The following is a 12,128-nucleotide window of genomic DNA, read 5'->3' on the forward strand; positions in this document are numbered from 1 at the left end:
CCCAACAGTACCCGCGCCCAACAGTACCCGCGCCCAACAGTACCCGCGCCCAACAGTACCCGCGCCCAACAGTACCCGCGCCCAACAGTACCCGCGCCCAACAGTACCCGCGCCCAACAGTACCCGCGCCCAATAGTACCCACGCCCCATAGTACCCGCGCCCCATAGTACCCGCGCCCAATACTAAGTACCTAAGGGCACTTTACTGCAGCAAGAACCATTGAAATCAAAGCTATAGCTCCTGCACATGTCCCCTGAAGATGATTATGCCAGAAGATAAAGCAGCCACCTGAAACCCATTTGGCTTAGAGTATAGAGACGCGCGTTACACAGCGCGTTACACAGCGCGTTACACAGCGCCAACACCACCACAAGAAAGTGTCTGAGAGCCGATCAGTAACAGCTTATTGTGGGATCACCTCTCCATGCTCAAACGTGGGACGCTGGTCCCATGCTATCCTGGCAGAGGGGGATTTGCCTGGTTACATAGTAATATTTTTCTTGTGCTATGTGCAAACTCTATGGCATGCCTCAGAGGTTATTGTGCTCTCCCGTAACTATTACATGTGTGTGAAATTAACAACCACTAAAACCGTAGGAAAAACATCCAGTTATTTTACCATTTTTCAACAATTAAAAAGTTGTGGTTTCCATGGTGAACAAGAAGACTGTTTAAAGGTCCCGCTTCATGCGCGCCAATAAGCAGTCACAGCATCGCGGTGCATAAAAACAGAACCAGGCATAACAACCCCCCCCCCCCCCGCCCCAACCTCCCCCAGTTTCCTACCGATGAGGGGCAGGGCGATGATTTACTAAAATGCCAGTTTAAAGCTCGGTCCAGATTGAAAAGTTGGTTTCGGAACATTCAATTGCGACAAAACCACTGTACGGTTCAACACCTGAAAATTCCCAAAGCATCAACATCCTGCACACACAGGTCTGAAATCATTAACCGTTTCAGGGTCAGTGAGGCCTGCAATGCACTGGCCCTCTGGCAGCGAAAGAGTCGAGATTGTAGCAAATATATTACCGCTTTGCTGCCAAAGGAGACTGTGACAGACAGCTTAGCAGAGGAGGAGGGAAGAGGAGGGAAAGAAGGAGGGAAAGAAGGAGGAGGAGGAGGGAAAGAAGGAGGAGGAGGAGGGAAAGAAGGAGGAGGAGGAAAGAAGGAGGAGGAGGAGGGAGAGAAGGAGGAGGAGGAGGAGGGAGAGAAGGGGAGAGGGGAGAGGGGGGAGGAAGGGGAGAGGGGAGAGGGGGGGAGGGGAGGAGGGGGGAGGGGAGAGGGGGGAGGAAGGGGGGAGGGGAGAGGGGGGAGGAAGGGGGGAGGGGAGAGGGGGGAGGAAGGGGAGAGGAAGGGGAGAGGGGGGAGGAAGGGGAGAGGGGAGAGGGGGGAGGAAGGGGAGAGGGGAGAGGGGGGAGAGGGGAGAGGGGGGAGGAAGGGGAGAGGGGAGAGGGGGGAGGAAGGGGAGAGGGGAGAGGGGGGAGGAAGGGGAGAGGGGGAGGGGGAGGAAGGGGAGAGGGGGAGGAAGGGGAGAGGGAGAGGGGGGAGGAAGGGGAGAGGGAGAGGGGGGGGAGAGGGGAGAGGGGGGAGGAAGGGGAGAGGGGGGAGGGGAGAGGGGGGAGGAAGGGGAGAGGGGAGAGGGGGAGGAAGGGGAGAGGGAGAGGGGGGAGGAAGGGGAGAGGGGGAGGAAGGGAGAGGGGGGGGAGGAAGGGGAGAGGGGGGAGGAAGGGGAGAGGGGAGAGGGGGGAGGAAGGGGAGAGGGGAGAGGGGGGAGGGGAGAGGGGGGAGGAAGGGGAGAGGGGAGAGGGGGGAGGAAGGGGAGAGGGGAGAGGGGGAGGAAGGGGAGAGGGGGAGAGGGGGGGAGGGCGGGAGGAGGGAAGAGGGGAGAGGGGGGGAGGGCGGGAGGAGGAAGAGGGGAGAGGGGGGAGGGCGGAGGAGGAAGAGGGGAGAAGGGGGAGGGCGGGAGAAGGCGGGAGGAGGAAGAGGGGAGAAGGGGGAGGGCGGGAGGAGGAAGAGGGGAGAAGGGGGTGGGCGGGAGGAGGAAGAGGGGAGAAGGGGGAGGGCGGGAGGAGGAAGAGGGGAGGGCGGGGAGGAAGAGGGGAGGGCGGGGAGGAAGAGGGGAGGGCGGGAGGAAGAGGGGAGGGCGGGGAGGAAGAGGGGAGGGCGGGGAGGGCGGGAAGCGGGGAGGGCGGGGAGGGCGGGGGAGCGGGGAGGGCGGGGAGGGCGGGAAGAGGGGAGGGCGGGAAGAGGGGAGGGCGGAAGAGAGGGGAGGGCGGGGAGGGCGGGAAGAGGGAGGGCGGAAGAGGGGAGGGCGGGAAGAGGGGAGGGCGGGGAAGAGGGGAGGGCGGGAAGAGGGGAGGGCGGGAAGAGGGGAGGGCGGGTAGAGGGGGAGGGCGGGAAGAGGGGAGGGCAGAGGGGAGGGCGGGGAGGGCGGGAAGAGGGGAGGGCGGGCAGGGCGGGAAGAGGGGAGGGCGGGAAGAGGGGAGGGCGGGGAGAGCGGAGGGCGGGGAAGAGGAGAGGGCGGGAAGAGGGGAGGGCGGGAAGAGGGAGGGCGGGAAGGGGGGAGGGCGGGAAGAGGGGAGGGCGGGAAGAGGGGAGGGCGGGAAGAGGGAGAGGGCGGGAAGAGGGGAGGGCGGGGGAGGGCGGGAAGAGGGGAGGGCGGGAAGAGGGGAGGGCGGGAAGAGGGGAGGGCGGGAAGAGGGAGGGCGGGAAGAGGGGAGGGCGGGGAGAGGGGAGGGCGGGAAGAGGAGAGGGCGGGAAGAGGGGAGGGCGGGAAGAGGGGAGGGCGGGAGAGGGGAGGGGGAGGGAGGCGGGAAGAGGGGAGGGCGGGAAGAGGGGGAGGGCGGGAAGTGGGGAGGGTGGCGGGAATAAGGTAGTAAAAAGAGGGAGGGCGGGAAGGCGGGAAGAGGGGAGGGCGGGAAGAGGGGAGGGCGGGAAGAGGGGAGGGTGGAGGGCGGGGAAGAGGGGAGGGCGGGAAGAGGGGAGGGCGGGGAGGGCGGGAAGAGGGGAGGGCGGGAAGAGGGAGGGGCGGGAAGAGGAGAGGGCGGGAAGAGGAAGAGGGCGGGAAGAGGATGAGGGCGGGAAGAGGAGAGGGCGGGAAGAGGGGGAGGGCGGGAAGAGGGGAGGGCGGGGAAGAGGGGAGGGCGGGGAGGGCGGGAAGAGGGGAGGGCGGGGAGGGCGGGAAGAGGGGAGGGCGGGAAGAGGGGAGGGCGGGGAGGGCGGGAAGAGGGGAGGGCGGGAAGAGGGGAGGGCGGGGAGGGCGGGAAGAGGGGAGGGCGGGAAGAGGGGAGGGCGGGAAGAGGGGAGGGCGGGAAGAGGGGAGGGAGGGGAGGGCGGGGAGGGCGGAGAGGGCGGGAAGAGGGGAGGGCGGGAAGAGGGCAGGGAAGAGGGGAGGGCGGGAGGAGGAAGAGGGGAGAAGGGGGAGGGCGGGAGGAGGAAGAGGGGAGAAGGGGGAGGGCGGGAGGAGGAAGAGGGGAGAAGGGGGAGGGCGGGAGGAGGAAGAGGGGAGAAGGGGGAGGGCGGGAGGGGAGAAGGGGGAGAGGGGGAGGGGGGGAGGGGAGAGGGGGAGGGGGGGGAGGGGAGAAGGGGGAGGGCGGGAGGAGGAAGAGGGGAGAAGGGGAGGGCGGGAGGAGGAAGAGGGAGGGGGGAGGGGGGAGGGGGATGGGGGAGGGGGGGGGAGGGGGATGGGGGAGGGGGGGAGGGGGATGGGGGAGGGGGGGAGGGGGATGGGGGAGGGGGGGAGGGGGGGGGAGGGGAGAGGGAGGGGGGGAGAGGGAGGGGGGGAGGGGGAGGGCGGCAGGAGGAAGAGGGGAGAAGGGGGAGGGCGGGAGGAAGATGAGGGGAGAGGAAGAGGGGGGAGAGGAGGGGAGAGGAGGGAGAGGGGGGAGAGGAGGGAGAGGGGGGAGAGGGGGGAGAGGAGGGAGAGGAGGGAGGGGGGGGAGAGGAGGGAGGGGGGGAGAGGAGGGAGAGGAGGGAGGGGGGGGGAGAGGAGGGAGGGGGAAGAGGAGGGAGGGGGGGAAGAGGAGGGAGGGGGGGGGAGAGGAGGGAGGGGGGGAGAGGAGGGAGGGGGGGAGAGGAGGGAGGGGGGGAGGGGAGGGAGAGGGGGGAGAGGAGGGAGGGGGGGAGAGGAGGGAGGGGGGGAGAGGAGGGAGGGGGGGAGAGGAGGAGGGGGGGGAGAGGAGGGAGGGGGGGAGAGGAGGAGGGGGGGGAGAGGAGGGAGGGGGGGGAGAGGAGGGAGGGGGGGAGAGGTGGGAGGGGGGGGAGAGGTGGGAGGGGGGGGAGAGGAGGGAGGGGGGGAGAGGAGGGAGCGGGGGGAGAGGAGGGAGCGGGGGGAGAGGAGGGAGCGGGGGGAGAGGTGCGGGGGAGAGGAGGGGCGGGGGGGGGGAAGAGGAGGGTGCGGGGGGGAAGAGGAGGGTGCGGGGGGGGGAAGAGGAGGGTGCGGGGGGGGGGAAGAGGAGGGTGCGGGGGTGGGGAAGAGGAGGGTGCGGGGGGGGGGAAGAGGAGGGTGCGGGGGGGGGGGAAGAGGAGGGTGCGGGGGTGGGGAGAGGAGGGTGCGGGGGGGGGGAAGAGGAGGGTGCGGGAAGAGGAGGGTGCGGGGGAAGAGAGGGGTGCGGGGGGAGAGAAGGGTGCGGGGGGAGAGGAGGGTGCGGGGGGAGAGAGAGGGTGCGGGGGGGGGAAGAGGAGGGTGCGGGGTGGGGAAGAGGAGGGTGCGGGGGGGGGGGAAGAGGAGGGTGCGGGGGGGGGAAGAGGAGGGTGCGGGGGGGGGGAAGAGGAGGGTGCGGGGGGGGGGGGGAAGAGGAGGTGCGGGGGGGGGAAAGAGGAGGGTGCGGGGGGGAAGAGGAGGGTGCGGGGGGGGGAAGAGGAGGATGCGGGGGGGGGAAGAGGAGGGTGCGGGGGGGGAAGAGGAGGGTGCGGGGGGGGGAAGAGGAGGGTGCGGGGGGGGGGGAAGAGGAGGGTGCGGGGGGGGGGGAAGAGGAGGGTGCGGGGGGGGGAAGAGGAGGGTGCGGGGGGGGGGAAGAGGAGGGTGCGGGGGGGGGGAAGAGGAGGTGCGGGGGGGGGAAGAGGAGGGTGCGGGGGGGGGAAGAGGAGGGTGCGGGGGGGGGAGAGAGGAGGGTGCGGGGGGGGGGGAAGAGGAGGGTGCGGAGGGGGAAGAGGAGGGTGCGGGGGGGGGGAAGAGGAGGGTGCGGGGGGGGGGGGAAGAGGAGGTGCGGGGGGGGGGAAGAGGAGGGTGCGGGGGGGGGGAAGAGGAGGGTGCGGGGGGGGGGGAAGAGGAGGGTGCGGGGGGGGGGAAGAGGAGGGTGCGGGGGGGGGGGAAGAGGAGGGTGCGGGGGGGGGGGAAGAGGAGGGTGCGGGGGGGGGGAAGAGGAGGGTGCGGGGGGGGGAGAGGAGGGTGCGGGGGGGGAAGAGGAGGGTGCGGGGGGGGGGAAGAGGAGGGTGCGGGGGGGGGAAGAGGAGGGTGCGGGGGGGGGGAAGAGGAGGGTGCGGGGGGGGGAAGAGGAGGGTGCGGGGGGGGAAGAGGAGGGTGCGGGGGGCGGGAAGAGGAGGGTGCGGGGGGGAAGAGGAGGGTGCGGGGGGCGGGGGGAAGAGGAGGGTGCGGGGGGCGGGGGGGAAGAGGAGGGTGCGGGGGCGGGGTGAAGAGGAGGGTGCGGGGGGCGGGGGGAAGAGGAGGGTGCGGGGGGCGGAGGAGGGTGCGGGGGGCGGGGGGAAGAGGAGGGTGCGGGGGGCGGGGGGAAGAGGAGGGTGCGGGGGAAGAGGAGGGTGCGGGGGAAGAGGAGGGTGCGGGGGAAGAGGAGGGTGCGGGGGGAGAGAAGGGTGCGGGGGGAGAGAAGGGTGCGGGGGGAGAGGAGGGTGCGGGGGGAGAGGAGGGTGCGGGGGGGAGAGGAGGGAGCGGGGGGGAGAGGAGGAAGAGGGGGTGAGAGGAGGGGAGCGGGAGAGAAGACGGAGAGGGGGGGGAGAGGATGGAGAGGGGGAAGGGGGAGAGGGGGGAGGGGGGACAGGAAGGAGGGGGGAGGAAATGAGGAGAGCCCCTGTGGTGCTGAAAGTCACACAAAAACACGCAGGAACCTACTCATCAGTAATTTTCTTACCTCGCTCGTTCATTTCTCCACTTTCAGTCCCCCATGGGGGAATCCATCTTTTCTTGCAGCTTCTTTATGTCCACTTCCTTCCAATCCAACTCCTCCTTTAACAATGTCAGGTCATCCTGCACATGGATTGAACGCAGATTACACGGCTGGATGGGAAGCATTACAAGTCGGTGACATTTTATATTTATAGGGGTGGAGTCGGATGCCGACAATCATTTTAAGCGTGCAATGTTTGGAGTATAAACGGTGCATGCTATTTAAATCTCTAATACATGATAATGGTCCCTCCAATGTAAATCAGAAAAAAATGTGTTACACACACGTTCCCGGACCTGTTAAAGTGGGGTTATTCTATTTGTGCGTCCCTACACCTTTTATTATGCTCGACCCATAAACAACAGGTGTTAAAAACAGAGCAATTAGCGCAAATTCCAGAGCTACATAACTTATAGACAAACGCGTTATGTCTGCAGCACAAACTACAGCTACATTGATGCAAACAGAGACACAAATTATAACTAAATGCTCTTCAGGGTCCTGTGATATTAATACGATGAGATGCTGGGAATGAAGAAAGGCTGCGCTGGGCGCCGGAACGCTGCGCTGCGTTTACATCCTCAGCAAGATGGCGGCCCGGCCTAGTTTGCCATGAGATTGATACCTGGTCGTATCCAGGCAGACTGCACTGAAAAGTTACCACGACTTCAACGAGCCTGCTAGCTAGGAACAGATATAAGGCCACTAGGAGGTGCCTGCCCCGCGCAGAAAGCGCAGAAAACGGAGAGGGCAGCGGCACGCCATGCGAAACACTCGCTGCTTCGCTGCTCTCCCTTACAAGGACAACACTTGCAAAATGGTTGTCTTTAAAACACACTCCCCCTCCCCCCCACGAGTTCTCCTTTGCTATGTGATGTTCCACACGTGGCTTTAAAGTCAAACAGGAGACAGACTACAGTAAGGGATTATTATAGTATAACCGTATTTATAATATACTAGCTGATATACCCGGCATGGTCTGTGTCTGTTGCTGAGGCCGCCCAATCCTCGGTATCAAGGTCTGTGTGATGGTGCCAGCATACCGTTGGAGCTCTTAACTGAGTATTAATGTAGCAGGCCTGTACTTTGCAAATACTTCGGTACCACTTTATTATACCCCATTGAGGATCCCCTCTGCTGGTGTACATTCCTCTGTGCTGCTCTCACCGAGATGATCCGCTGGGCCTCCCTGCAAGGTTATCTGCTCTCCCTAACACCGGCGGAAAGTAGACTGGGCCTGGGTCACTCGCAGTCAGTCCGGTGATTTCCCAGGCTCGTGCAGATCTCACCCCATGTGCTGTTTCAGCCCGTTTAAAAAGTCCCCTCTATCCTTAGTCCCGCCTCTCTCACAGCCTTTGTTATTGGCTGCTGCTATGTCCATCATGAGTCACATGTTCAGTGCACACTGGAGAGGAATCAGACAGGGGGCAGTGTGTGCGTGTTGCATACCTCTCACCAGGGGTTACATGCAGGTGATGGGTTTTTGGCCATTCTGCCCCTTCGTCAGGTAGACGAGTGGCCAAAAACCCATCACCTGCATGTTTCCTTGAAAGAAATAAAAACGCAGCACCTTCTTTTTAAAGACTTCCATTTTGCGAGCGTTATCCTTGTGAGGAACATCGAACCGTGAGTTTTTCGCATTGAGTGCCGCCATGTTCTCCGTTATCTCTCCTCCATCTGCATGTAAAATTAAGAGACTATGCGCAGAGATTGATATTTCTGCACAGACAACTTATGATATGGGGTCTGTCTGCAAACAGTGGCATTCCGGTTTTGCTATATATTTATACACTTTACCTAACCCACTGTTAATGGACCCGTCATCTTTCATTATTCCCTTTGCAACTAATTGGCGTCTCGTTTGGCTGTGAATGCGTTAAAGAATATTATTGGAGTACGCCTTATTCAAACCATCCCTCAATCGTTCGAGCAGCAAGTATCTCCCCCAAAAGGCACGAGATCTTGGCACTCTTCTTAATACTAGTTTGTTTCTTCCTATAAACCAGCAGTGGCCAACTCCAGTCCCTGCCTAAGCACAAGTGTCTCAGTCATTCTGACTGAGCCACCTGTGCTGAAGCAGGGGTATCCCAAATACCTGTCCTGTTGGTGTCCCTTGAGGACTGGAGTTGGCCACCCATGCAAAACGCCATATGTAACCCCCCTCCTAAAGGCTTACTAACAGGGCTGTCATATGCTTGGCCCCACCCTGGCTTGCTATGGGGATCCAGACGTTAGGCATGGTTAATTAAGGAGGGTGTGTTCTAGAAGGTTAGATTCCAGGAGGACAAGAGAAGAGGAGCCTTGGGGAAGAGTACTGTAGATAAGTAATGTTTATAAGGTAGTAGTATAGACCATGCCCACTTCTTATGTTGTAGATAGGGACTGTGCCCATTAAGTAAGGATCCCCAAAAGAAGGAATGAAGTCCTTAATAATGCAGGAAAGGGACTACGGCACACCACAGGGGGTCTCAGGAAAGAGGGCAGCTGGGTGTTGGCGGAACAGCTCTAACTGCGAATCTGCACCAATATCCCTCAGCCTCTATGGAAGTGGCAGTTCTAACACAGGCCAAAGGTATCGGGTCATACAAGAAAGACCCGCCAGGACTCCCGTGTGGGCCGAGTGAAATCGGATTAATACCGGCAATGTCCGAAACAAGTGGGGGCGGGTCCCACATCCATGTACAGCAACCAAGTTCGTGGTTTTCAACCTTTTTTTGGTTAGGGAACCCCAGAATTCGATTTTGAAATTCTGGGGAACCCCAACCCTCGCCCCCGTCTCAGTCAAAATGTGTATGAGCGTCCCTGTTTTTGGGGACACGAATAAATGACAGTTATACTACAAAAGTCCCTGGCGCCCATTATTCTACAACCATGCTACCTCATCGCCCAGCCGCCTGAATCCAGCCCCTAAGTCAAGGTAACCCATGGGGAGTAGCCATACATAACATACCAATGTAATCTCCCTAGAAGCCGGGCAGGAGGGTTACACATACAATAGATATTCCATCCCCAGTAATCCCCACTGTAGCACATTTTGCATTATTTTACAAAGAACAGAAGAAACTATTTGATAAAGGTTATATAATAATTGTATTTTTATTTTGAATACAGTAGCAGTAGTTTATGTGTATGTGTATCTATATACTGCATACAGTTGGCAGGTAAACTGAATACTGTATGCATTTACTGCATCTCATATGGAATAGGATTATGGTGATGAATACACAAGTTTATGACTTTATGAAGCCTTGGCAAGTCAATGGGGCAATAGTTCAAGCCCCTGTATTATTCTACTATATTCAATGCTGTAATGCTATATAATGTCCCACTTGGTCACAACTTCCATGTATATTTATACCAGGTACTCGCTCTAAATAAGTGAAATTATTGTTGTATGATAAACAAATAATCGTTAAATGAATAGAAATTAATTCAGAGTTGCTTCACGCTTTGTGCTATTAATTGTCTAACCCATCTTTTTTCAACCAGGGTTCCCCGGGCATTCCTAAAGGGTTTCCTGCAATTTTCAGGTCATTTCAAAATTGTACCAAACAGAAGAATTTACAATGCATCTGATCTCAGACGCGCTATTAGAGAGGGTTGGGGTTCCTTACAATGCAACTGATCTCAGACGCGCTATTAGAGAGGGTCAGGGTTCCTTACAATGCATCTAATCTCAGAAGTACTATTAGAGAGGGATGGGGTTCCTTACAATGCAACTGATCTCAGACACGCTATTAGAGAGGGTTGGGGTTCCTTACAATGCATCTGATCTCAGACGCGCTATTAGAGAGGGTCGGGGTTCCTCAGAATTGCACAACATAATTATAGAGTTCCTTAACCCCAAACAATTGGAAACCACTGGTCTAACGTTTTAGTATTGTAGAAGTTTACTTTGTATCAAATAGTAAATCGGTTATAAACCTTGCAAAAAACATGGCATCTGAAACACATGCACAGAATACGCCAATATAAAAACATCCTACAGATAACAGACCATATTTACTAAGCTGCGGCCTAATTAAGTAAATGCGCCATATAGTGTCTACCAGCACTCAACGGTGTTGCATGGCAAAGCACCATTTAGTAAATATGGCCGAACATGTTTAGGAGATATAGGGGGCTAATCAGCAAACTGTGATACAGGGTAACACAAGCATGCAATGAGACACAGAAATATCCCACACAGCGATGGTGCTAGGCAGATTAAGTAATGGCTTCGGACCCATGTTAATTAAAGGAAGCCACAATGCACTTTTATTTTTTATTGTTGATCAAACCCGCTTGTTTTCTTAATTGTACCCATCTGTAATCCATTCAGGATTTCAAAACTAAATAAAAGGATGTCGATGATCTTTTATGGGCTGCAGAAGGGCCAAAAAAATATAGGACTACCCACCTCCCATTCTTTGTCTAGCACGACCTCTGATTCTTCAAACCATTTGCAGAGTACAACCAATGTTTAGATGAGCGTGGAGATGGTGCACGCAGACTGTCAGCAGCCTGACCTCACTGCCAACAGGCTCACACAAACAATCAAACCCACGGCAGATGCACAAGCCATGAGGCGGTCAAACAAAAATCGGACAGAAAACAGGCCCCAGGCAATGGCAAGCTACTGCACCTTTAAGGTCTGGTATTTTTGCTCCATCCGCTGCTTTTCATATTGCATCTGACCCACTTTGATTTTCATGCTAGAAAGCTTGGCCATTAAAGGCTGGTAACAGAGAGAGAGAGCAGAGAAAGAAACAAACTACAGAAAGAAGGAAGCCAAGAAAAGCATTTCAAAACGGTTTTACAAGAGAAGGTTCCATCCCCAGGCATCTCGTGAGCAAAGTGAAGGTTAGGGATGTGCTCCCGGATATTGGGAAGTACGGTGAGAAGCCAGGGGACCATGTAAACACATCCATGTACGTGAATGGAAGTCAATGCACGGTTTAACTATTCATTAGTCGACTTGTTTCCTGGTGGAACATGCCAAGCAGCTGTATTCATAATGCCATCCAGTGGGCAGAAGCTAGAAGAATATGCGTTAAACTAATTAATTAATTGAAAGCAGCAATTTTGTTCAATAGCCTATTAATCATGAGAATACCAATAAGGAATGACACCATTTATATTATTGATAATATATTGTTATATTATTGATATTATTCTAGTACAAAATGGGGCAAGAATTGGCAACACGTTTTGGTTTGCAGAACGGACCGCGCCCCTTGGGAAGCATGAGAGATATTTACCTTGGTAGATTTCAGCTTCTTCTCATACTGCGACCTTTCATTTTCCATCTCGGCCACTCTTTGCCGGAGCTCATTCATCTCCTGGACCAGTCCCTGTGCAGAAAGGAGATTCCAGGACACGCACTTAACACACCAGCACATGCGATCTACATAGGAATTCATCCATTCTAATGACTACCTCGCATAATTAGGAGAGACTAAAAACAACGTTCCTGTCCATGCCACAGGTTCAAACAAAAAACTGATGAATCAGACTGCACTCCTATATGAAAGGTCCTAGAAGATGCAGGTGCAAAAGGGGTAAACATTTATAGCAACAAAAAAGACCCCAAGAGATAGGGTCAAAAGCACCCCCCAAATATGCACTCAATGCCAGATAAATAGTGTATGGCATAAATAGCCTGAACCGATAATTCTGCTATGTGATATACTGCCACAGGTTAGCTACACAATGACATGTAGCAAAAAGGGGTGAAGAGGCAAATCGAAAAGGGAGATTTAATTTTAGGGGAATTATTATTATGTAACATAGGATGGAAGCAGGGGGTCTCCTGGGCCGTGTTTCAGCTCAGGGAACCCTCTGCTTCCGGAGATACTTACCACAGTATGGGGCGCTGGTAGTCGCTCCGCTCGGCTAGCAGGTTTCACGTAGTGAGTTTCAAAGCTCTCGCGCCCTGCCGTCCAATAGGAAGCTGTGACATCATCAGATTCGGCTTGCTATTGGCCCGTGTGACGCAGGAGCTTTAAACTTTGCCGAGATACCTG

At 57.5% G+C, this 12,128-nt stretch overlaps 1 protein-coding gene across 1 annotated transcript in view; it reads right to left on the reverse strand.

Moving 5' to 3' along the window:
- PPFIBP1 (PPFIB scaffold protein 1) overlaps window positions 1-12,128 on the reverse strand; it is a 137,118-nt gene that overhangs the window by 51,422 nt on the left and 73,568 nt on the right. The window contains 3 exon segments of the mRNA XM_075602819.1: window positions 6,109-6,203; window positions 10,748-10,840; window positions 11,364-11,456. Coding sequence (XP_075458934.1) covers window positions 6,109-6,203; window positions 10,748-10,840; window positions 11,364-11,456 — 281 coding nt within the window.

This window comes from Ascaphus truei, chromosome 5 (genome assembly GCF_040206685.1).
Source record: "Ascaphus truei isolate aAscTru1 chromosome 5, aAscTru1.hap1, whole genome shotgun sequence".
Classification (NCBI taxonomy): domain Eukaryota; kingdom Metazoa; phylum Chordata; class Amphibia; order Anura; family Ascaphidae; genus Ascaphus; species Ascaphus truei.